The sequence below is a fragment of the Vidua chalybeata genome, chromosome 2 (genome assembly GCF_026979565.1).
Source record: "Vidua chalybeata isolate OUT-0048 chromosome 2, bVidCha1 merged haplotype, whole genome shotgun sequence".
Taxonomy (NCBI): domain Eukaryota; kingdom Metazoa; phylum Chordata; class Aves; order Passeriformes; family Viduidae; genus Vidua; species Vidua chalybeata.
This window is the reverse complement of record NC_071531.1, coordinates 27859148-27886791: the sequence shown is the minus strand read 5'-3', so window position 1 is coordinate 27886791 and position 27644 is coordinate 27859148. Positions and strand designations below refer to the sequence as shown.

At 36.5% G+C, this 27644-nt stretch overlaps 1 protein-coding gene across 1 annotated transcript in view; it reads right to left on the bottom strand.

Moving 5' to 3' along the window:
* Positions 1-27644, bottom strand: part of UXS1 (UDP-glucuronate decarboxylase 1) — a 56269-nt gene that overhangs the window by 8237 nt on the left and 20388 nt on the right. The window contains exons 5-10 of the mRNA XM_053936337.1: positions 27375-27435; positions 22467-22647; positions 11688-11792; positions 10240-10299; positions 8069-8190; positions 925-1044 (exon numbers count right to left, since the gene is read on the bottom strand). Of these exons, the coding sequence (XP_053792312.1) occupies positions 925-1044; positions 8069-8190; positions 10240-10299; positions 11688-11792; positions 22467-22647; positions 27375-27435 (649 nt within the window). The remainder of the gene's footprint in view (positions 1-924; positions 1045-8068; positions 8191-10239; positions 10300-11687; positions 11793-22466; positions 22648-27374; positions 27436-27644) is intronic.

Here is a 27644-nt window from a genome sequence, read left to right as displayed (position 1 = left end):
CAATGACAGCCTGATGGACTCCCAAACAAACAAGAAGCATATTTATGTATTTATGTAGAGGTTCCTGCATTTAGCTTTACTTTACTTAGTGGGATAAGTTTTACAGAACTAAGTATTTGTACATGATTTTTGCAAGGTCACTTGTGTGGTTATCTTTCCTATATATAGGCAATGGCTGGAAAATACAATATAGTTTCTATCTTTCAGTTTCTCTTAATCTTTCTTTTACAATAACAAAACAACTATCATCATGTTTGCATAAACCACAATTTCTACAACTCAGTGACACTGTTCTCTCAAGAGATTATTTACTCCATTTGAACAAGTGCTCCGAACTGAGAGACCAAATACATAGAGTATCTAAAGAGATCAACACACTTGGTATTCCTGTCAGCCAAATTCTGTGATGATATAAGAGTGATTTTCTTTATTTTTTTTTTTAGGTCTCAGTCACTGCTTATTGCTGCTAATTAATTTTACTTGACCTGGTCAGATAAAGAACTCTCCCCTTACTTCATTTCTCAGATCCAGTAATTTTCAACATCAGACAGTTATTTCTGACAGAACAGTAATGTTGGGCAGAACATTCTATTTTAACCTCTATTACAATTACATTCTTGCTGAAGTTTAGTCAGCATGGCAATGATTGGATTTTGTTCATATCATCAATACAAAGAATGCTGAAATGTTTGTGCAAATTGCACAAATAGTGGTGGCCTTGTTTCTTTCTGGGAAAGATCAACCCCATCGACAGAGCACATCTTTAGACATGTACTTCCTTACATTTAAGTTTGGTACACTGGAATACTACATTTTGGAGGAGGGGAACATCAGTATTGTCTAAAATCTATCCTCATTTTCAATACATCAGGACAAGACATAAAGGTGAATGGTTCTTCATATCACCAGGAAGTCATCACTTACTGTTAGTGGTTCTCCCTGGAGAGCTTGTAGGATAAAATTACTGACAACTCTTCCATCATTCATATGCATTCGAGGACCAAAGGTATTGAATATTCTGGCAACCCTCACTTCAACTCCTTCCTGTAGCCAAAGAAAAAAGAATTGTTACTTCCTTAATAAAAGCATCTATCTCCCTGCAAGTGTAAACTCTACCCTGACAAAAAGCTTTTTAAGAATCCCTCCTTCAGCTTTAATATGCACTATTTTCTGATAATGAAACACTTAAAATCTCTCCTCAGCCCTCCTGAAAAATGTAGTGCATACAGCAAGGTAATTTATACTAGTTCTCAGTATTTGTAATGCAAATCTAAATCAGTGCTAGAACAGCTCATGATTTCAGCACGTGCATTTTCTTCCACTAAGAACTTTAAAGATGTTTCAATAGTACCCTTCCAATAACAACTTATTTAACCTGGGACTTAGCTATTTTCTTTGCACACAAAAGTGAAGTCTCACAATCAGCAGATATAGTACTAAGGTTGCACTTCCACAGATTACAAAAATCCATACTTTAGAAAAGCTGAACATGTCAGAGAAGCATCTTTTACAAAGGCCATAAAATGGTTTTGTAACCACAGTCACAATGTTTTCTAGCACCCTTCTTAGAAGGCTGTGGAAATGCATACATTAAAATCAAAGTCTTCAATGGTGTAGTTTTTTCCAAGAAGATATTTTCATCATTTCCAGAATTTCTTTCTACAGAATGTTTTGCAAATCTTCAAAGCAAAATGCACCAAATATGTGAAATTGGAACCTTTCTGGACAAAGCATTTTAACAGTTAGAGACTGCAGACTGAAGTAATCTCTGGAGTTATTTTGATAGACACATTCATTTGGACAAGTGCAGTTTATGATAAAACCTACAAGAAGGACGTTTGGCCCTTGTGAGCTAAAATGGAACACTGCTGAGCTCAGAGCAATATGGTATGCTGTAAACAGATGCTACCATCTGAGAGTGACAGTCACAAGGTAGGGAAGAAGGTATCGACCTCAGTACAGGCTGATGTATCCTCCTCATATTACCTAGTCCTCCCAACATCCCAGAAAAAGACATCCTTGTATCAGTTACTGTAAAAAATTTGTCTGAAGCAAACTCTGTGTGCTTTGATTCAACTGAAGTCACAACCACAGTGTTCTGGAGTTGCAAACACTCCTTCCATAACATTCCTTCAGAGGATACACAGAACATCTTTTATTTTCCATGTATTTTACTAAGGCTTAGACCAGTGCTTGCTCTCATCTTGGAAGAGAGTGTATGTGGAAGAAGTGTATTGTCAGTACATCTGTGGCTGAAAGCTGCAGCTTACACACACTTCACTCAGAAGAGACCTGGAAACACATTCTTCTTGGAAATAAATGTAGCTTCACATACAAGAGACACTTGCAGGAAAATGTGACCTTCTGTCTTAGGTCTCCAAGTGATTCATAAACAAATCCTCAAAGATGTTTTGTGAAAACAGTAGAACTAGCTTTTTACAGGTGAAAGACAGGAAAAAAGGGACATTAAATACATCAGCTATTACTTGGTGTTGAGAAATCAGAAACACTAGGTAGTACAAGTAAAGCCCAACACCTCCCAGTGGAGAAAGTCAAATAATATTCAAACATTTAACTGCAGGTAAGATTTCATTTGTCATGATCAAACCTTGTTTGCAACTAAATGGTAAACTAACAGTAACAAGGGAAGTAACTATTGTGCCACAGGAAAAGATACACAGTCTTTGTCCAATAAGCTTGTATCCACAACAGAGGCAAAAAAATAACCTCACAACAGCCACTGGGTCCATCCTGCTGAAAAAGACTCTGGAAAGAGCAGAAGTCCCTTTCCATGCAAAATGCATCAGCTGGGAACATACTCTTTATTTCTTGCTAGCTAAACAAGTACAGCAGTGTAACATTTCAAACATATACTTCCAGCAGCACATTACAGAACCATTCCCAAAGCCTTCACAGCATTTGAAAATACTCTTACAGAGCTGCTCCTTCCTTTGTTCTGCCCAGCACTTTATCTTAAGAAGGCCACCAACTTCTTCAGGAAAGGGTTGTATTTCACATGAGCTTCCAGGTACTGCCATTAATAACAAGGGCAGAAAATAAGACATTTGGAAGCTAGTATTCAAGATAAAAATAACCCATTAAACAATGCTGACAAAAAAGACTCTCTTGCACTGCACAAGCTACAGCAGCAGCCTTGTTTTCCAGTATTGGTTGGAAACTAGCAAGAGATCTAGAAAAGGAAAACAACACACTCTCTATAAGCACTTACTCATAGTAACAATGAACTCATTATTTCTTCTCCCTTCTATTTATTCACCTCATCCCACTGTAATGTTGTCTTTTAAAAGGAGTAACCTTTTATTTATAGCACCACCTAGCAAAGCTTTTCCCTGCAGCCTACTGCTTTGAAAAATCTATTTTCTATGCAGCTAAAAAACTAGAATCCGTCTCCTCAAAAGAAAGTCTTCGACAAAGAGATTTTGGAGCCAGTAACTTAAAAATTGTCATAAGTCTCCTTTCACTGTTTCATGAAAATCTCATTTAGAGTGATCCTTTTTAAATGCTGAGAAACTCTACTCCTTTTTGTATCAACTGTGTCTTAGCTATATCCTGTTACTCTGAATATTATGAATAACACATAGAAATTACTGACTACCTCTACCATATTCCCATTATCAAAGTCAGTTACTTCCCCAGATTTGCAGCAGTAAGTCATGTACAGTATTTTATTACATCCTAGAGAAAGAAAAAACCCCTCTCTGGCTCATATTTATACTGCTAAACGTAAGAGAGCTTGAGATTTATCCCTAATGCTGAGATAAAATGTGATCAACCGTCTTCTGCCCTCACAGTTTTTAAGACAATGCCTTCCCACAGCAGATTGATCAGAAAGAAAATTCCTTGAGCAATCCAAAAAAAGAACCTGAGAGCAAGATCATAAAATACAGAATTGTGGACTAGCAAAACACTTCAGCTCACTCTATTATTTATCAGTATGAATTTCTTCACAGAGACTGTGCCTGTACAGATAAAAAGAAACAGTAAAGAAGCAGGAAAGGTTGTTATTGCTTACAGAGATACCACATCTGAATAAGTACTCAAGACTATTCTATAGCCATCAGTCAAAATGTAGTATTAATTATGCAGTCTCCCTTGCCAAACAAAGCTGTCCATGGTTTTCAGCATGAGTCTTTGCTGGTGAATTAGTTTTAGAGATCCCAGGTCCAGGAACTATCAGGGGTATCAAGGATGCTATAAGAACTTCTTAATTTAAAAACACATATTTTAATTTTATAAGCTTTTTAAAAAGGGGTATTTCTTTGTGTTGACTGTCTTAGAAAATAGATCAATACAATTCAAATACCAAGTTTCTTTTAACCAAAACAATTTGAATATGGTATGCTGTGGCCATAATTCACAACAAGGGTATCAGGCATGTATCTCCTATTAATTACCAGTGCTTCCTTCTTTGTAAAGTCTGTGAGTCTATCTAAACAGCAAGTATGAGAAGTTAGACCACCCTGCATAAAAGATCAGGAAAGGAAAAGCTACAAATGTCTGCTCTCCGGCAGACAACTGGAATTAAAAAAAATCTGCTGGGGAAGTCCAGAAAATAGCAGGGGTATCACTGTGACCTGACACAAATCTTTACCAGTGTATCAGCCAAAATTACTTAGATTGTTACCAGCATTCCTTGCTCTAACAGTCACTTTCTTACTGATTCATAGTCTTTCCCATGTATTTCACAGATCATTAACTCGCAAAATTGTTCCCAAACTTCTGAATTGCAATCACAGCAGAATTACTAGCACCCTGTACACTGGATCCACCTATGATGTGTTGAAGCTACAATACCCTACAGTGAGGTTGGGTCCAAGGAATTTTATTTTTATGTGCTGTTAATTGTATAAAAAAATGCCATTAACACTCTGTTACCAATAGATTTTTAGAATTATTTTGCAGAAACAGTGTTGCTGAGATCTGAATTACATAAACACTAAAGCTCCTAAACAAGCTAGGAAGGACAGCCTCAATCATCTGACTCTATACTTTGGGCATAATGCATGTTCCTGAACACAATCTACAATTTTACAGCTGAAATGTTATGCTTATAGTTCAACACTTCAGCTATTTTAAGGCAATTCCAAAACTATCACTTAATGTGATAGTTGTATCACAACCAAGCCCATTTCTTACCACCAAAGCCTTCAGAGTCATATAGCTGGTATGAAAAAATGGATGAAGGAAGTGGAAGAAGAAAAATTGTCCTGTAATATTCCCTAGCAACCTGAAGTGTTGCTTCAGCTCTGGAGAATTTCCTTACAGGTCAGTAGTATAAGAAAAGAAAGAAATCTAGTTCACAAAACACCCCTAATATACACAGCATTTAAATTGGTGTGTATTTTTATTTACAACACACTTATAGACATGAAGCAAATCCCTGCCATGAAGGTAGTATCAGATTCTAGTCAGTATTTAAATTAATCCAGAGTATTGGAGCAAACATTAATACCAAGATTTCCAGGTAGCTCCAGAATGCCAAATGCAATTTTTAAAAGATTGAACAGATAACTGAATGGCAAGTCCTGAACAAAGCACAAAATTCACACTGCGATACTGTGTGCTGAAACTCCCCTCCCACCGCTTTTTCAGGTGATGAAGTCAAGAAATGCTTAATTCATAGGGTCAAATAAGAAAGCAAAACAACACCACCAACAGAAAAGAATGCCCTAAAAGTGCCTTGGCCAGGACAGGCTACTGTGGAACTCTGGCAACAGTAAATAGTCAACTTCAACTAGATTCAAAAACTATTCTGATTCAAACAGGCTGTCTGGAAGTATAATGCAGAAGTTCAGTTTTCCTTCACATTTTCTGGAAACACTATTAGGTATTTAAAGTACCTTGCAATGTGTGTGATGATGGAAATCTTTGTGAGAAATGACCAAAAAATGCAAAATAACTTTTCTGTTTCTTCTTTTCATTGAAGCTGAGAGATTCTGGAAATATTTTAGCCTGAAACAGTGCAAATCCTACTGTTTGTGCCTAGGTCACTCCCACTGAAAATCCTCTTAAAAGCACAATGCTTATCTGCATAGAGGAAATCAGCCCTTTCCAAAAGGTAAAGTTTCCTCCACTAGTAACAGCATATCACCTAAAGACTACCTGACAGGTTTTTCTGTGAGCTAGGTTTGATGAGTTTTTAGAGAACTTATTGCACTTGAGATAGCTTATTTATCTTGAATGGTATAAAATTAGCAGGATGGCTTCTGAGGTAGTGTTGGAAACAGAAAAATTTTAATAAAAAGCAAAATAACAAAACTCTTACAGAGAAAAACCTGAGCTAGGGGCAAGAGGTTTTTGCTCTTGCTAAAACACTCTACAAAAGCGATTATTTTCTTTGTTCTTTTCTTTTTCTAGTGAATTACTTAGGCGGGACTTTCTGGTCTCTGTCTAATTGGGCAGCCTCAGGTCTGAGGTGAAGTCTTAAAGGTCTTATGTGGTGTCTTTTTACTAAATTGAGGAGAGAAATCTCTGGGCTTTTTGCCATTTTAAGCAGACAAAGAATAATTTGGTCACTCCGTCAACAGAGGGCACATTCCTACCCACCCCTCTCTTTTCCCCACACCAGCTCAACAGTGTTTCAGAATACATTTCAGCATAGGACAAGCTTGGGCAGACCTCACTAACCCATAACAAAGTACAAGAAATATGTCACAGGGCTGCCTCTAAGACAGACAGGTCATTTGTATCATGAGTTTTTACTTAATGTAGGTGTGCACTGCATTTCCACCTTATAAACCTTTCCTATTCATTGTAAATCCTGCATAAAACTTATGAGTTGTTATAATGACTCACTCTGTGATTTTAAGATATAGTCCATGATTTAAAAAATTACCTATTCATGCCCTTCTAAAAGAATACTGCAGTGTGCACCACAAACCTTCAAAAAATGCAACACCCTCTAGCACAAGAATTTCTCATAAAAAACTGCAATCTTCAACTGCAAATGGGTTCCCAGACTGACAAGGAATATTTTGCTACAGTGAAATACTGGAGACATCATCCTGAACAAGAGCAGTATGGACATGTTGGACCTTAAATGACTTAAAACAATGAACAAAGGAGACAAAACCTCTGCCTTCTCAGTCTGGTAGAAGAGATAAGACAAAATTACTACTCTATACTAAAATACCATTTCTTGAAGTCTTACCACTTGAGCTTGATTCTGTTTTCAAGGTTTATAGAAGTACTTAGAATTTTGTAATTTAAAGGTTTAAAATTCAATGCAGTATACTATGTTTGATTTATACTTTTGTATATTAAGGCTGCAAATAACAAGAAATACTGATACCATTTTCTTTACTGAGCCGCATTTGCTAATTGAATAGTCTCCTAGAGCTTAGCTGAACCACAATTAAGCAAGATTTACATACAGGTAAAGAGACAATGTTATGTTAGTTAATGATGAGTTTCTACTTGCTGGTTAGGAAACACAAGGAAACTGGCATGTATAATTTCTTAAGCATATTTTAAATTGCATTTTTATACTCATGTTACTGTCTTTGAAAACAGGCAAAGCTAGGTAAAATACAAAGCTAGGTATTCATCAAGGTCTGTAATTTATACCTACATAATTTTAAGACATTTCAAAAGTGCTTAAAATACAGTGCTTCTATATAAATACTCATTAAAGACCTTCCTCATTCTTATCTATATATTCTGATTTTGATTACTCTCCTTCAATATTACACATTTATCAATAATGGCCTTATTCAATCCCATTGACTTCTCAACACACTAAGGTCACTTCAGTTTAATCTGTTTAAAAACTATTTACTATACTGAAAGACATATTATACCTATTAGGAACACTAAAGCTTATTTTCTACAAGAAGACTGCTCATCTGAAAACGCACAACAGATGGGAGTAATAAAACCTTCCCATTAAAGAAAACAGATTTTGCAACAACAGGATAAGTGCTCCTACTCAAGATGCTCACTTTTGCCCTCCTCCCTCTAAATACGCATATTCCAGTCTTGCCATACATTGGGCCTCCAGTAATTACAGCAAAACCACTGATACAGGAATCTGATACAAGTTTAATACCTGCTTCATGTATGCATAGCACATGGTCTCTGCAACTCGCTTTCCTTCATCATAGCAAGCTCTTGGACCTATTGGATTCACATGCCCCCAGTAATCCTCATTTTGAGGGTGAACTTCAGGATCTATGAGGGAAAAAAACCCACCTTAGATTATGATATATCAAAAAATGATTATATATGATGAAACTTTCAGTAGAGCATTTGTGTTATACAAGTCAGCATAGATTCTCTCTGAAATCTGTATTTTAAAAAATCCTACATTTTAACAAAATTTCTTTAAAGTGCAATCACTGGAACCATGAAAACAGCAGTGGCAGAAGATGAAAGACTAAAAAAATAACTGAATACAAGCAAACAACAGTCAGCAACTGCTTTCCCTAAAAGAGTGTCTGAAAAGAGGGTTAAATTCAACTCTTCCCTGCAAACAGAGACTTCCTCAAGGGCATAAATACAACTTTTACCTGATGTGCTTCAGAGGAAACATTACAGGTTATGTAGGCAGCAGTTATGTAAGAGGCATTATAAGTTATGCAGGAAAGTAAAGCATATTCAGATTTCATAAAGTAGGAAACAAGGAAAGAAAAATGGAGAAAATAGAGATGTTCTGCATTTCTTAAAGAGGTAAGAGTGATGTACCACAAAGTACTTACATTTCTTCTATTCTACCCTAAGCATTTTTACTAGCTATCACTGGGCACAATCAGGTTAGACAATCCTTTGGTTTGATCCAGCATAGAAATTCTTGATTAGAAAAAACAAACAACCAAACAACAATCACCTAGGAACCTTGATGGTGTGTGCTTTATATGTTTGAAAAATGCAAACACTTGGTTAAATCTCCTCCTTTGTTGTCTTTAGAATGGTATAATTTCTACTAGGTTTGAAGTGTGCATACATTACTACAGAACTTCCTAGTGTTGAGAGCTAATTTTTGAAACAACCTTGACAGTCAGTTCTGATTAAACCTTCCAGATTTTCTGCTGCTCAGACATTATTATGGATGAATTTGTGCCATATGAGAGCCACAGAGCAATGACAAATGCATAGAAGTTTTACATGATTATAAAAGCTCATAACAATCTTAAAAAGGCCTGAAAAGATGCTGTGGGAAAGGAGATACTCCAAAAGGGAGAATGTTCAGTTACAGCAGTTACAGAAGAGTCCTCGGGGCTACCATTTTTCTCCATAGAGCCTGACCATAGATAATCTAAGGCTTGGGAGGCAGTAGGAATGCTGCACATGCTCAGGCCACTTTGGCTGGCCAATCATCTTAGTGATCTCTTGCATGGGCATTTACTTTCAATCTTCTGAAGTTGCTCCACCAAAAGTGAACACCTGGAGGTGTGTTGTTTGTCCTCCCTCACTTTTTGCTCACAAAGCTTTGTATCTTGTATCTTTGACCATTTTTTTGTTTACTTGTTTGTTCTTTTCAGCTGAGACTCAAATCTACTCCCACTGAGCAGGGTACTGTGCCTGTGTATCTCCACTAATCTTGCAACACTGCTATTATCAATTATGCAATAGTTCAGAACAGAAGGAAGTTTCTCTAGCAGGCACAGGGTCTGTTACACACCCTAGGAAATGTGTGAAGATTCTTGCTGCATCCAGTCACCATTCTACCCATCATTCTTTCACTCCTTCACTTCTAACACTAAGAGGAAGATGGAGAGCACTGCCAAATATTACATTTTAAGAGACACCAGAAGAACCTGCATGCACAACCAGTAGTTTCTTAGCCTGGAGGTTACATCCTTTGTCTCTTACACACCAGGGCAATTGTTAAATCTTAACAATACAATTCCTATGTGATGGGAAAAAGATATGCATATTTACTATTGAAATGATCTTTCTTCTCAGGTTTCCATTATGGCATCTGGACTTTAGAGTACAACACTCAATTTCCCCACAAGCCCTTTAGAAAAAGAGATGTAAACCAGGACAAAGGAAAGATACGGACAAGACTGAAAGTGTCGTACCACCACTCTTGACTAGATACATAAAACAAGCACTGTAAATGTCCTTCTCACATTTTAAACTGTAAGAACATCTCCTAAAAAAGCAAGCTAAGACAGTGATGAAAATCTATCATTCTGGTATCTGACAAAAGATGTGTAAATATCCTTTTACACAGTCATATCTGAAGAGCTCTAAATACTGTTTTATTCTTCTTACCTCCATAAACCTCTGATGTAGAGGCCAGCAGCAGCCGTGCTCCAACACGTTTAGCTAAACCTAGATTTTGGCCAATGGGGAAAGAAAAATGTAATTAGAGCAAGTGCAAGAACCTTTCACTCATGCTAGCTGTTTTAGTGTGATCCTGTTTTATCTGATTTAAAGAGAATTCGATTTTTCTCACTAGGCAAATTTAGCTGTAAATCACATCCATAGCTCCCACTTCCAAAACTAGAAAACTTAAGAAACAGCAGAGCAGCACTTGCATGTGATGTGTTTGCTTTTGGGACTAGCAGTTGCACTGAATCGAGATCCAAGAACTTAATCTATTACAATCTAAATAGAAGTCCCCCCATCACAAAGTCACCCCAGGACAAAAGGCCAAGGAAGCATTCCACTTAGAAAACCAAGACCTTGAAACAACATAGTATATTATCATTACCAAATCCATCCTTACGTAGATTAAAGACAAGCTATGTAAAGAAACTTACACAGAATAACATCTTATAGGATAAAAATAATTTTCTCCTTTATTATGCCCTTTTAAATGGCTTGGATGATCCTACCCATCATCTCAGATTATCCTACATTCCATTTCAATGGTTTTCTGGTCTGCAAGTTGGCATGGCAAAACAAACCTCTGTCTCCTCTGTCATTCTGGTACCTCAACAGCTTCTTAATCACTTGATTCTCTGAACTGTACTCTCTATAGAGTATCACTCAAATAAGAAACTCAGCTATGCTAATGCCCAGGAGCTTTTCTGACTCATAACAATTCTTAGGATCACTGATACTCAGATCAGACTGCATCATACCAAATGGCAGAAAGATGGGAGGAAAAAGTAGTGAAGGCTTGAGGTCTTCTTTTTACAGACCTATTCCCAGCTTCAAAACTAACAGACAAAGCTGAAAACATTGCCTTGTAATTATCCAGCATGATGCTTGACATTAAACACTCTTTCAGAATTTGCTAGCCAAGGCAAGCACAAGAGGGTGCAGTACTCCTGATGTCTGGAGTTTAAACTAGGGCAGTTCCACCTAGTCCAACATTTGCTGAGGTGGAAAGGAACACTCGCTTAGGGTAATTGTGGGAATGTTCCACAGTCACCAAAGTGAACACAGCAGTCATGAACACAACTGTGCTATAAAAATCCCATGCTCTTAATTGTTCCTATTACTTCTGCAATTACTGCACACTCCATAGCCAACTTACAGGCACAAAATTCTTGTGCTTTGACAACCATGTTATCAGTGTTCATTTGCAGATATATTTAAAGGAAAATGACAAAAATCTTCAGAGGGTAAAAATACCCCCAACCTTATCCTGCGTAAAGAAACAACTTTTTAAAACATGGAACTCATTTGCTTCATCCTCCCCTCCCCCCAGCAACTCTGTCAGGATTATATGATGTATAACCAAGTAAAGTAATAAAAAAAATTCCACTTACCCAGCATGTTTAATGTCCCAATAGTGTTGGTTTTCAATGTTTTTATAGGATTATACATGTAATTTGGAGGAGAAGCAGGAGATGCTAGATGATAGATCTGGTCCACTACAGAAAAATGGAGGAGATAGCATTATTATTTTCCCACATAAGATATTAAATGAGAAAGCACTGAAGTCAAGAAATAAGTATTCCTTTGTGCACTTCCTAGCACTGGAACTCAGCACTTCCTGTATTACTACCTACAGATGACATGTACACAAACCTGTTGTAAATCTAAGAAAAATTTAACTTTTAGTAAAACAAAATCTAGAGCATAATGTAATATATCAACACTGTTAACATGGATATAAACGTCTGTGTTGGTGTTCACACTTTTCCACTTATAAAAAATTTAGCTGAGTACTTCCAAACTGTTTAGAAGCTGCAGAAGTATTTGCAACATTCTGTTATCCTCAAGTTTTTAAGTGGCTAAAAGCCTCGGAGTATTTTTCTAAAATAGACTGTGAAGCAAAATGGTAGAAACATTTTTTCAATATGAGGAGAAACTTTCTGGGAAAATTAAATACTGTATTTTTATTTCTAGGTCATCTGTCAATGAAACATTCATCAGCTTTGTATCATGTATATATTAAATACATATAGCAAGATACAAGAATGCAACTTTTGTCCTTTTTCCCCCTGTTACTTCTGTCACATATATGTAATGCTTTGGATAATACAGTATTTTAGCTTTAATTAAAAAAACACACACAAATCAAAACCCAATACAGAGATTTCAACACACTCCTCCACTCCCTCTTATGGAATACAATTAACCAAAGAACTAGCTGAAATTCATTGTCTGAGATCATTGAAGGTTGGAGGTATTAGAAACAAAAGACTGTTGGAAATATATTTGTTAAATTATAATAAAAACAAAGCAATGAAAACTGGATTCATTGTCATAGGTATTATCTGATATGCAAAAACTCAACCTGCAAGCCTTCCATAACTTGACTGTTGTACATATGTTAATGTCTTTCTGTCTTCTATGTAACTTGAATCACAGCAAGACAGAACTATTTTAAAAAAACCACCCATGGATAAACAACTGCAAAAGTAAAAATTAAACATAAGCTCAAATGAGATGTTTAAGGAAGAAAAAATGCCCTACACCAAGGTCATTCAAGAAAAGCAATCAAAAGGTGAAGTAATAATTAGAATGGCCTGATAAAATAAAGGAAAATAACTCCTTTGTGTTTTAAAAGAAAAGTTAGGGTTGGTTTTTTTTTTTTTTTTAAAGAAGACTTGACACTGAAACCAGAAAGAAGCTGGAAAAGTCAATGCTAGTTGCTATTCTGACAGAAGAAAATACTGCATGGCATAAAGCTGCTGGTCAAACAAACGTTTTCCTTCTATTTCCTTAGGTGTTTTATTATTAAAAAGCAATACAAAAAAATCACAGCATTAAAAAATAATCTGTACTTTGACCACATGTTGATTTCTCATAGCCTTCTGCTGGGGGCTTTAACTTTCACATTATCTGTGACACAATGAACTTTTTCCTCCAGTGAAATTACTTTTCTTACTTAAAACAGGGTAGAAGCACCCTTGACTTTCAAATAAAAAAAAAACCCAAAAAACAAACCCAAAAGAAGTTTTTCTTTTTCTCCATTTAAATACTACTATACTTGCTTAAATAGCACAAGCTGTATATGACTTACATCTAGTAGGGAAAAAAAGTAAATTCATAAATGGTTTGAATTGGAAGGGACCTTAAAGATCACCTACATCCTACCACACATTCCACTAGACCAGGCTGATTAAAGCCCCATCCAGCCTGGTCTGTACTTGAACACTTTCAAGTGTTCATCAGGCACCCAGTTTCTCTGGACAACCTGCTCTGGTGCCTCACCACCCTCACAGTAGAGATTCTGTTTCCTACCTCTAATCTAAACCTACCTTCTTACAGTTTAAAGCCATTTCCCCTATCACTATATGAAAAAATATCAACTATGAAGTTATCACCTGTTTTCAACTTGATGAGAACACTGAAATATTACAAGGAATGTACCTTGTGTTGAAGACTTCCTTCTCATTCTCAAATTTCATTTGACAAAGCAAGTACACAAACCTTTGCTTTCTGACCTCTTATATATTAAAAAAAAAAGCAGACTAGTAGGGCAAGAGCATAAATAAGTAGCTTGAATTATCCATGTGAAGGTCATCCCTTACTTTTCAACAGTCTATTGAGCAATGAAAAAATGAAAAGTAGGTAAGCCTTCAAAGCACAAGTATCTACTTCCCATTAAAATATTAAATTCTTTTTAAGATAAGCACATATTCTGGTAATAATGCTTTAAAAACACCAGCAATATTGGCATGGTAAAATATTCAACCTACTTTAATTCTGAATCCCTAATGAAGCGTGCTTGTATATAAGTCAAGTTTTTCTAGATTAACTGCTGTGTCTATTGTCTACTGGGCAAGCTCAGCACCTGGTTTTTATGTAACACAGCTTGGATAAGCAGATACTGGTTCATCTGAAGGAAACATTTCAAAGTTCACCACATACTGCAGCCCTGCATTATCACTGCAACACAAGAAATCCTGCAAAACAATTTTATTCACTGATTAAGCTCACAAAGTCAAGTGAAAAAAATAAGGAGAAATTATTTCAAGCCATACCTCACCCCAGAGAACAATTAACTAGCAACATAAACATAAGATGAGCTCCTACGGCAAACTTAACGACTGTTACTGCAAGTTTTACTGTCTTGACAGAGTAATGATATTTGACAGTATGCTCATGCAGATGCCACAAATATATCTACTTATATGTTGCCATGTTCTCTTTGTTCTACAGCTGTTTATCTCTACAGAGCAGGGATAAACTGTTGCCTAGAAGATGTTAAAACAGCCCAGAAAGCTAAAGAGAGAGAGTTTTGGCAGATATGTAATGTTGTTGAATATTTATTCTCACATAAAAATGTGCAGAGAAGTAAAATTGCATGTAGCAGGTTCTCTGTTATTTGTTGCTGAATGATCAGGAAATAGTACACCCAACCACTATCAACTCTGGTGCAGCATCAAGAGAGAGTCTGTCACACAAAGTACCTGTCATAGCAACGCAAACAGCATCCAAAGATGACCTGATGCAGTGAGAGCTGGTGGAAGAAAGTTCCCAGCTCAGGTTAGATTCCGAGCCCTACCTGCACTGCTAATGCAAATGAAACTTGTAGGAGTCTATCTGCAACATGAAGCTAGTTACTTGCTCTGCATGATGAAGTCTGACATGGAATAACTATTCCTTACTTTGGTCACTGTAACACTGTAAGCTTAAGCAGTGAATAAAGCTGGAATCAATTTTTGTGCTGGGGAAATAATGCAAAAAGGTAGCATGGGGTAAATTTTAACTGCTTTGTTGAAATTCAACACGCTTCCTACAGATTAGTTCTTAACATGAACAAAATATATGACCATCTCCCATTTTGCTTTAAGTATCCCCTTCCCACAGCATGCTACTATCATAACACCAAAGACAAGGGGTAGACTGGAAGCTGGGCAAAGGAATGGTCTGTAAAGATGCTGACTGATGCTTGCAAGAAGCAAGCACAATTCAAGCACACTGGTGCAGAAAAATTAACAAAGTAATTGCTGAAGTCACCTCCAGCTTTGAGTTGGCTGTAGTCTGACCTGGGTTTTACACTGTTTCTTTCTACCTATTCCTTCACAACTCTTTCTAAATCAGGTTTTTGACAAGCTGTGGTGGAATTTTTGGAAAGAGAAAAAACTTCAAAAGCATTTTGGTCTGTTAGTAATTAACTGCCCAATCCTCATCTGTCAAAGCAGAAATGAACTCTTTCCTGCCTCCCTCTCCATCCACTTAATTTTGTTTTGTTTTGTGGTTACTTTGGGGTTTTTTTTTCAATACTGCTAATTTTTGACACACAGCAGCCCATACAGGAATGGTTCCTTTAATGGCATGTGGAAATCCAGATACAGAAGGTCAAAAATTGCCATTCGTTTTGCTCCACAAGGATACAGCTAGGCTTGTGATTATCCAAGTGGTCATATAACTGTTAGTGAGAAACAAATGCATATAAAATACAAAACCGCAAAACTTCTTATAATATGCAAGTTTATTTACTTATTTTTAAACATGAAACTAAGTGTAAAAAACAGTGCAAAATAAAGACAGAAAGCAAGAAAGCAAGCAAGAAAGCACTCTCCTTCTTTTGGTCCTTCATTCTTCCCTTGTTTCCCAGCTAGCAACTGTTTTAAATGAAACAAAGAAGGAGCTGGGGGAAAAAACAAAGTTTTCCTTGCCAGATATACAGTCTTGCCTGTCTCATTTGTGTACTTTTCCCCCATGCATAAAGGCAAAAATTGCCCCCTGTATGGAAAAGGTTCAGCAAGAGCAGAACTGGCAGAGAGACAGAAGATAGGGAATTTGCCAAGTGTCAGATGGCCATCTTTGGGATCAGAAGGACAAGCAACCAGGCAGCTACAGGACCTCTGCCTCTTGCCTGGGAAGGAATCTTTTGTATATCAAGCCTCAGACCAATGAAAAATATCACCATTTTCACAAAACATTTGGAGAATGCTGGACATTTCAGTAGGGTGAAAAGTTTCTACCATAAACTTTTCATATTTGATCCATCAAACTGACAGTGCTGAAGTAAGAGTAACTGTTTCTCATTGCACCTCCCCTCAATTAACTGTCAGGTCTGAAAATACCTACTTTTTTTTTTTTTTTTTTTTCCCCTCGCAGAATTTCAGCAGGCCAGCTAGACAAAGCCATCTACCCAGCTTGGCTGACAACCTTGTGTGTTGTAGCACAAAGTTATTTAAAACAGCAAGCAATTTAACTCTGTTCCAGACAGAGCTGTGGAAAGCTCTCCAAGCTACAGCTTTTCAAAGGATTAACTGTTTGGGTGCCTGGGACAGTATCTAATGAAGGACAGAAAGAAATACATCTAGTAATTGACCTTCACAACTCTTTCTTGTTACACAAGGTAAAGAAAAGAAGTTTTACAACATTCAATATGAAGCCTTTAGCTAGCTTTGCAATAAAGCCACAGCACAATTATTTGAAAATAACCGTGTGAACAGTTGTGCAAAGTGTTATGTTAAGGACCACAACAGAAGAACAAATTATAACAATAAAATTCTGCACATTTTGTGTGTAGCTCACATGGGAGAGTAGAACTTTATTAACTGTAAAGATGGTAGCAAGTAGTTCACCAAGCAGAAGATCATAGACTACTGATAAATAAAAAATAAACACACCTGTTATGTTACAATTTTATTTAAAAAAAGGGCAAAAACATCAAATTCATTTCAAAATTGCACAGACACAGAAGCTGGCATAAACATTCAAGCCAGGTACACAAGGTACGCTGTGGCAAATAAAGACGTCTGTGCTCAACATAAATTTTAAGTTACATACTGTAAGATAAACAGCAACTAATGTTTGCCAATTATGCCCTTCTCTATGTGAAAAGGTAAAAAAAAAAAATCCCTAAAATTTAGCATACACAGTATCTGCAATACCAAAATTTGGACACAAACATTCAATCTTGTGTCTTCCTTAATGCTAAACAAGAATGATCAGTAACACCACTTGTCCTAGGGTGACTAGGACAAAATACTACATAAAACTCCAAACTACTGCCATAAAACTACTTTCCTTCACATTATCTTTATTTTCTAGCCCTAATACTGCATATGGTTTCCATGCTTCCTAAGTGAATGGTAAGGGAAAAATCTACCTATGACAGGAAATGACCTTCATCTTCAATTTCTGCCTTCAACATGTGTCATGGTCCCAGAAAGGACTAAATGGGTCACAAAGTCCACTAAGCACCTGCATCCATCACTGTATTTGCTAGTCAGGAAGCACTGAGCCGAAAAGCTTTGATCAGAAGCGTACAAATAAGTTTCTAGAGCTTGAATGTATGGACTTCCCTTGTTTAAAAAAAAAAAAAAAAAAACAGCTGTGCCAATTTCATTACTGGAAGTCAGGCCAGAGAAGCTGACACAATGAAGTGAAACATTTCTATCGCCCTGAACTAAAAAGGACTATAAATACAAGTTCATTTACCTGAAGCTAAACATGCTGTCTGTAATGTCAGGCAAACTGGAATAACTTCATAAAGTTTTACCATATTGCTCATAGTAGAGCAGTTTTGGAGAGCCTCTCACCAGACCAAGATCCCTTGCACTTGGTTCTGGACAAACAATAAAGTAGCATTTCTTACCCTCTGCCTTGCCACAGACTTTCCTGACCATACAATTTAAAACCAGCAAGCTGAACATATTTAGCACAGAGAACAACGACTAGGAAGGGAAAAAGCTGGGATGGAAGTATGGAAGCCAAAGGCACTCTTTGTGTTTGTATTTGTATGAGTTTTAAATTACCTGTGAGGGGACTTGAAGACTGAACAATTCTGGGATACTGTAAAACACTGTTTATTAAAATGTTACCATCCTGACATCTGGAAGGCTGTTATTCACAAGAAGGCTATAGACTATTCTTTTGACCTATTTTGTGAGACTGTTGGTCTTAGCTTTAAAAATCAACTCAGACCTACAACCCAGCAAAGTCCTTAAAAATAAAAGGTTTTTTTAGCCCCAGTCAAGAAAATTATTTATTAAAATTCTATAAATACTGTTACTTTACTTAACTATGTGCATATAACTAGAAACTACAACACCGCCTGCAAACTCTAAAAGCCAATATGCCACTATGTGTATCACATGCTAAGATCCTGTCTCTCAACTTGTAAAATCTGTTTTTACTATACCATTTTAAAAAACTTTTTCAGTAAGAGTCAAAAAAGCTGAAACTACCTTTGAGTTCATAACAGTCTTTGAAATTAGAGCCAACATTTAAGAAATGTTTTCCTAGAAACTGGACTGCTGGCATGAAGAATTAAAACAGAACAACAAACCAAGAGCAAAACCAAACAGCTTTAGTTAACTGAAGATCAATTAATCTCTGAACATAAGCCATAAAACAATTTATCATTACGTACCACTTACACTTTACTTCTCTCTCATTTCATAGTATATTACTTAGGTATAGTACACATGTACTTGTTTTAAATAAAAGGTTTTGAGCATCAGAGTAGAACCACTCTTCACTGCTCTGCCAAAAAAGAGTTTGGGCAGCAGTTTCAGCTGCCATAGACTGCAATTTTAGAAGTATCATACAGTATTTTTCAAAACATACTGTGCACCTTTGATTAGGGAAGTGAAATCAGTTCAACTGACTCAACTGTTTCCACTGTTGACTGCAAATCTGTGGCATTTTCAGGCCTGGTTTTGTTTCAAATTTGTGAAAGGTGTAGTAAAAACAAAACAAAACACTAGCAAGCAACCAAAAAGAAATGCAAGCCAAAATGTGTTCCTGTGAACTGTGAAACAGTTCTGCTGAGGACATCTTTCAGATACAGTAGATAGCTGGGTTTAAAGGAAATGTGCACCTATCACTTTACAGAAGATTGTTTTAAGGCTTCCAAAAGTTGCTGAAGAAGCAGGAAGAAGAAACACCAGTGGGAAAAGGATATGGGCTATGTATAACCATCTGAATGTTTTCTTCCAGATTTATTCAACTGCTGTATGTGCCTAAGGGTTGAAAACCAGACCTCAAGACTGAAAACTGAGAGGCATTTTTTCCTGCTTAGTGGTCCAGTTTGTGGAATGATCATGTGCCATCTTATGACATCACCTTGAAAGTGGCTTGGTTTTTCATGTGAGCATTTTTGGGGATTTTCTGGGGTACATGGGCTGTGCATTTTTGGGGTTTTTTTTTGTTTTTTTTTTATTGTTTACGTGTATCTTAATACAATACGTGTATTGTTTACGTGGTTTTGGGTTGGGGTTCTTGTTTGTTTGTTTTGTTGTGGGTTTTTTGTTTTGCTTTTTTTAAAACACATATTTAAGTATAACAATTTTTCACAGCAGAAATAGAGACTTGGGTGGCTTAAAGTGATATAAAAACAAAACCTTACTTTTTACTACAAACATAGAGTCAACTTGAATGCAAAGGTGAGTATAAACAAAACAGCACTAATACTTATGTCACTATGTAAACCAAGTACATTACTAATAATGTTCATTTATTTAATAGAGAATTTCCTTTGGCATTTTCTAATGCAATTTATCTATTATCCTAAATTGGGGCACATCACAGTAACACCAGATGAAGCATTAATTCTCATTTGTTTTCCAATTCACATCTGTGTCCTTACAACCTTACAACCTTATGGTTTGTAGGAACACGAGCCACAGTGCTCTCAAGTGACTATCTTGGAGCACTTGTAATCTTAATGAATGTAGAAAATGAGGCAGAAAATAAGTAAAGGTGTATTTCTATTTTTTTTTTCTGATAATACAAAAACGAGTGTTAAGAGATTCTTTTCTTTCCAGACTAGCCTTCAGAAAAAAACCCTCTGTCTTCCTGTACCAAAAAAGTGCCCATTTAATAGTGTATTAAAGCTCTACGTGAGGGGTCAGGCTGAAATGAAAATATCTTTAAAAACACAGAACTGAACCATAATAGGAAGAAAGGGTTAATATAGCTATTTCCCACTTTTTTTTTTACTATTTTTCATCTTTCAAGATTCCTGAACTACTTTCATTCCATTAAAGAATTCAAACCCTTTTCATTCTGCTTGAAAAAAACAAAGTGAAAACTTGTGCATTTCCCACTGACATTTCCATATGCTAAAGCAAATAAAATCCTAGTAGAAGAGAAAGACATTCAGCACTAGAGATAATTACAGCTGTCACAAGGCTAAAAAATAAAATGTGTGTTTATGTGATTTATTATTGTCTCTGGCCAACCTAGATCAAGATCCAAGAATGCTGAGTCCCGCTTGGTGTCATGGTTCAAAGATAATGACGCAGCCATGGCAGATTGTGTGTAGGCATCACTGTGAAGCTGAAAGCTACCCATCTTGAGACTAAATTCACTTTTCCATATCCAAAGAGAAAGCACTGTTCTTTCTAGACCAAAAATGAGGTCTCTTTCAAAAATAAAGCACTGATTATCCCCTCTGGAACTGAACTGTCAAACAACTTTATATAACCTGGTCTAAACAGGACAGCAAATACAAAGAAATTCTTTAGATGCAAACATACCTTTTATCAAGACTTCACAGTCATTCCAACTTCTATTTACAAGTTAAAAGAAGAAACTGGGACTAAGAAAAGAAGTATCTGATCTCTATGTAAACTTGCTGATCTGTTAAAAAACTGTTTCCCCATTGCCTCATTGGACTATAAACTCTGCAATGAAATGAAATTTTACCATGTTCTTAGTGTATTAATTTTAACACTTAGCCATGTCAGCCTCAATTTATACTGTTGGAAGATGAAAAGACATTCAATAAACTACCCACTGAGTAACATGTAATAATTAGCTGTCAGTACTAAATAGGGAATTGGTGTCTTAATTACATAGGCCATAGGAAAGGTAGCTGAAGGATCTCAAAATTCCCATTCATTAGTGCCTAGTTAGCTGGGCAACAATATAGCAATGATGGTAATTCTCTGAGAAAGTCTCAAATGTAATCAGTCAGAAAGAAGGAAAAGAATGGAAAAGATTAGAAAAACTGACAAATTGATCAGGCTGAGGTATGAGCTACCAGCACCTGGAGTCAGTTAATAAGATCCTTGTTCAATTATCCTGACAGTGGAAGCAGAAGTTTGAAATAACTTCTAAATAACAGGCAGTAACTGAAGCAGTACATTGTCAGAACAGAGCAGGAGCATGTGTTTTTGCAGGACTGCTTCAGTAGTGTTGCCAGGAATTTACCACAAGCAATAATACAAGATATGCAATTACTAGAGATATTTCCTGTGAAATTCCATCCACTAGAATTTGTCAGGAATTAAAAAAAAACCAAACCACTCAGTCTTTTTTTTTTTTTTTCTTAAAATGAACAAGTACATTGCTAGAGAGTTTTAAAAGGATGGAGCACACCCATCAGAACTGCAGCGTAATTTGAGCAATGCTTTCACTGACTCATTATATGGTTAGGTACTCTCATAGAAGTCTATGAATGCATGTCTCTTTCCAATACAACCGTGTTAATGGTGCCTTAAAATCTGAGTATTTAATAGTTTGAGGTTTATGATATTGAGCTACTACTTTAAAGAAGAACACACTTTTGTTGTTTACTTCTTTCTTTAGGATTGGTGTATTTTTCTTGTTTTTCTGTTGAAAACTAGGGAAACTCAGTGCTGCTGTTTTCCAACTCTTCAGTTTGTAGGATGCCTGTACCTAAAGTGGGAGCCATGTTTTCTACAGAAGGCACTGAAGGCAACTAAGGAAAGTTAATTTCCTCTCAACTGACCATACACAGCTGCAGGATGCATGTCTAGTGTAACTGCAGCCCTCAATTACACTTCAGTTCATGAAATATATGGACCAGAGATTCTGTACCTGCATAAGCCTGTGCAGGTACATAGGAAAGTCGGACAATGGATGGGACAGACAGACTGACCCACTGCCATCTTGCCTTCTCACAAAATCAGACATATCAGGACGTTTTTAACGTCTTTTTCCTCCTGTCCACTCAGACAAGAAGAACTGATTTCAAAGACAAAAGTGCTCTGAACCTCTTACTCCATACAGGTCACAGAAAACAGGCTAATAATAGACAACGCATACACATATTAGATAGATCAACCCAGAACTCTGTACATGAATTCCATTTCTTTACAGACACACACGCTTAGAAGGGAAAGGCACAAAAAAGTGCAAATACCAAAGCAGACATTACCTACCTTCAATGTACAGGGGCTCAACGACATCATGATTTATCAGTTCGAAGTTCTCATGACCAATCCAGTGCTCCACATTTCTTTTCCTGCCCGTAAAGAAGTTGTCCACAACTGTAACCTCATGGCCATCCATCATTAGTTTGTCAGTAAGATGAGAACCCACAAACCCTGCTCCTCCAGTTATCTGCGTTAGGACAGTTGGTATAAATTTCTTTTTCTTTTTACAGAAACACTAGACAAAGTCTACAAACATGAAGACAGAACAGTAGGTTTCAGATCTTTGCTTACTTCAGGGGAAACAACTCCATTTCCATGTATATTTTTTTCCAAGATTTACAGACTTTAAAATTTTGAGACATACTTGATATGTTTCATCACTGTCAGGCTAGAAGGTCAGCTACCTATTCACATCAACAAAATCTCTTTTTCAGATTACATTATTTTCCTTTTTTTCCTTCAAATTGGATTGTGCTCTTTTTTGTAACAGCAAAGTCTAAAAAGGTGCAGAAGGGTAATAGGTGAAATTTCTGCAAATCCCGTTTTTCAGAAGAAAAAGATATGACAGAATGCCAAGTTATTTTCACATCAGATTTATCAGACATGTCAAATCCAGCTTCTGTCTGGTTTACATGGAAGACATGCTGGGTGTCCTAAGTAAGTACTTTAAGTTTTCACTCAGAAAGGAGGAAGGGAACTCTATGAAGACCTTTCATTTGAAATATCTGCTAAAACCAAAATAATTCTTTCTGTGTCTTGATGCATCCATAGAATACATCATCCTGGCCTGAGGAGGTCAGTCAGTTGGATTACATGATTTTTGCAGGTCCCTTACAACTGAAAGAACCTATTGCTATTCTATACCATTAGCTCTCACATGCAGTAGTTGCCTGTCTTGAAACTCTCGATGTTCTGCTGCAAAAAAACAAGCACAAACAAAATATTTAAAACCCTGTACTCCTGTTTCATTGAAGAAACAAGAAAATTTATTAATTTTCCCTATTTGTACCACAGATTAATAGTAAACAAGCAAACAAAAATCACTTATTCAATACTGAAGCAGTTGGCACAATAAGCAGAACTGCAAGTTGTGTGACACACCCACACCTATCTACAGAAGCAACTATTTTCTCTGCATTTCATAAACTGTTTTCAAAAACCAAGACATGACAGATCACAATGCTCGAAAAGTGGAATTGTAAAAGTCCTGTGTAGTATCAGCTACATCTGCATGGTCAAATCCACATTTTCAAAGTGATTTAGCTGTCCATTCTTCAGCTGTAGTGACAACCAACTAAACAATGAAAGGACAAGGTGGAATCAAGCAGGAATCTAATGAACGGATAGTGTACTGAAATGACAAAGTACTGTATGGAAAAGGATGAGATGCCTGAAGTTCTTTTACTTTGGGTTAATCAAAGACTAAACATTTATCCTGTCCACTATCCTGCCATCTACCATTTTAAAAAGGAAGATTAGCAGATGTTTTTTGAACTAGAAAAAAAGCAAAGGAAAACCTCCAAAGATTGAAAACAAAAAAACCCATACAAAAATGACATCTGTTTTCTTTTGCAGAAACTTTCATGTCCACTTCTTGTATTCTCATTCTTTCTTTTCTTATTAAAAACTCAGGGGCACCAGTGTGTCAAAACAATTGTAAATAGCAGTTAATGAAAGCATCATTTAGTTGGTCTATTTAGTGTTCTTCTGAGTTTGTCAGGGCTTCCTTGTGGCAGATTCAATATCTTATTCAGTTCCCTGACAAACCTGAAGGAGAAACAGGATTTAGAAGAAATCCCCTCTGGAATAAAAGAAAGACTCTCAAGGCTCACGTTATGCTGCAACAGAGAAGAGGGAAGAGCAGGTTTCTGGCAGAATGCTGAGAATGAGGACAGAAGACCAGTAACTGAGGGAGAACAGCCCTTTACCATGTCACCACTTCCCAGAGGGAAAAAACCAAACCCACTCATGGCAAACCTAATGCCATGAGTTTATCCTGACTCTTAAGCAAGCTGAAGCCTTGCTGTATGTTCCAACCTTTTGGCTTTTCTGTGGTGACCTGGGCAAGACTTTGCTATGGAAGACCTGAACCTACTCCTTCAACTGAGATCCAAGGAAATCTCCTGCTGCTACTTCTATTTCCAAGATTCTAGAGAAGATAAACTCAATGCTTGCAATATATGTCTCTGGCGTAGTAAAAGGGAGTGTCTTCTTCCCAGCACCCCTTTTGAAAAAAAAAAAAAAAATCACAAAGCCAACCAAAAAAGGCAAAAAAGTATAAAAAAACCAGGAAAAGGCACATACACAATAAGAAGAAAAAAAGCACAAAAAGGGTAAAAAAAAAAGCACAAACCAATTCTGTCCGGAAAGAAGTTTCCAATTACCTTAAACCTACAAGTAATTTTTATGATGAATCTAAGTTGGCTTTATTAACATATCACTTCCATGGGTATTAGACAAAAAACTTAAGAAATTATTGAAAAAGGAGTTGAATTTCCCCTGGAAAAAAAAAAAAAAACTATGTAAATTATGTTTTTTAACATTACTTGATGCAACATTAAAAAAAAAGAAATGATAATTTATCACTGAAGTTCTTTGTACAACTTTCCTGTAATTACTCATACAAGCATCACTTCTAAATATTACTTCCTGCAAATCACAATGACATATTAATCTACATAATTGTAAGTTGTACATGAATCATATCCATATCAGAACTGGAGCACCAGCACTTGGGTCTTAAAAAGGAATTCTTTATTAAGACAACATTAATGAAAATATTTAATTACTTAGTAGTGCACGTATGCTTGGTAACTTCAGCACCTACTAAAAGGCACAAATATTACAGATCATTATCTTCACTAGAGGCACTTACAGGTTTGTCTATTTATTACACATTTCTGCTGTCTGCAAACAGATTCAAAACATCTTATGCCCCATAAGGAAATTATATTTATCTTTTTGTTTTCTGCTTTTATCACTCTACTATATTCAATTAAAAAAAAAAAAAAAAAAAACAATATATTGAACCAATGGCAACACTATCTTCCACATAACAGAATTCCTTCTCTTGCATATGAAAGCCTATGGCCTAGTCACTTCAGAGAATTCAGGAAATAGATAAATCACACACAAGGTGAAGATCTCTTTTCAATGGAAGTGACAGGATATCTGGTCTCAGCTGAGATACCACTACTACTAGAAATCATCTCTAGAGAGATGCTGTTTAAAAAAAAATAACTGCTAGAACTGCTGTCTTGTCAGGACAGTGCTGTGGGGATCTCCAGGCTGGAGCTGGAGACTGCAGTCAGAATAAAAAAAAAAAAAGTTAAATCAAATTAAAAACGCATTCTAGAAAAAATCTGTAGTATTAACAAATACAAAGCAAAAATACATGATCTAGCAAAATTCACTTGGCTGGCTAATTTTTGAGAATTTTGAAGCATCATGCAATGCTTTATCATGTATTATTTCCCCCAGGATTACGACAGTTACACTGTTAACAGAAGGGAACTGCCCACATGGGCAGGAGGCCGATGAATGCCCACCTGAGTTGGCAGAAAACCAGTCAGAACCTGCCACTTTTTGGCCGGCTTTCTCTGTAGTCATTTAAACTGCACAAAATACATAGGGAACCAAAAATTATTCACCTCCAGGTCAGCCAAAAACACTCCAACTACTTGCCATCTCTGTTGAAGCAAGAAATTTCAACAAAATATCCAGTATTTTTCAGTGGCAAAGTCTGGAAGTGAGTATTAAGAGCTCCACAGCCTGTTAACAGTTTTCACTGACACTTTTGTCAGAAGTACATTCTCACTTACACAGAAAACATGTCATTAAGGTTACTTTACCCTTGCATAGACACAAAGTACAAAATTTAAGAATTTTCAAAATTAAACCTCTATTTTCCTCAGTTTATTTTCTGTAATTAACAGGGGCACTGGGAGGCTACAGGTCTCCCTTCTTCAGATTGTCATAAAAATAACAGAACACCATCGCAGAACTAAATTAATTTGGTAACACTTTGTGAAATTTTGCAATAGAAATGAAGATTATTGCCTAACAATGCAGTAAAATAATTTTTTCTGCATATTTTCAGTTTTGTTCTTCAAGATTTTGAAGCCAAATCAAAGCACCAGCTAAGTTAGGCACGTTAGCAGGGTTTTGTTGTAGACTTTACCTTCATTACGACAGAAGCAGAAGTTCATACTCTATTTTACACATTGCAAGTAGCTATACTTTCTCTGCCTTCAAAGATGGGGACAACTTCCCCCCCCCCCACTCCCCAAACAAACAGAAACAAGGAAAAATCTAGGTCACAGACAACTTCAAAAGTGTTTGCAGACAAAATTGGAAAGCTGATTTCCAGCACAATTCATTAAGTTTAAGAATGCCCTGGACAACTACTTGTCCTGACTTAACCTGCCATCCTCTTCCACCTTCAACTGCTTATGATGCTTCAAAATAACAGAAACCATGGGGAAGATACAGGGAGATGAGCACTTCCTGCAGAGCAGCTTCTTTTCTAGCTTTATGACTAGATTTTGTCCAATTTGGTCACACAAGGTTCCTGTTAAGATGTGCTTAAAATTCCTCCAGTCTTTGAAAGTTTAAGCCATCTGGGAGCACACACAAAGACTCTTTGGCAATGTGATCCTGAGAAGTCACACAGAAGAGCAGTTTAGTTGGAAAGTTAAACTTCAAAAGCAGAGTCCACATGTATTGTTCATATGCTGAATTTGAGAACATCAACACAAATAAGTGAAGCAGCCCCCTAAGACCTGTACAATACATATGACATCCAAGGTAATTCCCTTCATCCCTTCTCATGTCCTTAATCCGACAAAACTGATCACATTCCACAGAATTTTTTGTTATATCCCCAAAACAACTTCCGAGTAAACACAAACTTACCAGGATTCTTTTACGATCCTTTTCTGATAAAAATTTCACTGGTGGGTATTTCTGGGTGAAACTACAGAACATTTCAAAACAAAGAAGAAAAACTAAGTAAGTTTCAGCCTGGTTTCTTTCACATACCTGTCTTTGATACTTGAGAAACTACTCTGAAAACCTTCTGCTAAGAGTATATTTAGTTATTTATTCTAAAAAAGAATCTGGGTCAAGACAAGAAAATGCTTATGCATAGTGAAATATCAAAATTCATCTGCAAAGAGTGCTTTT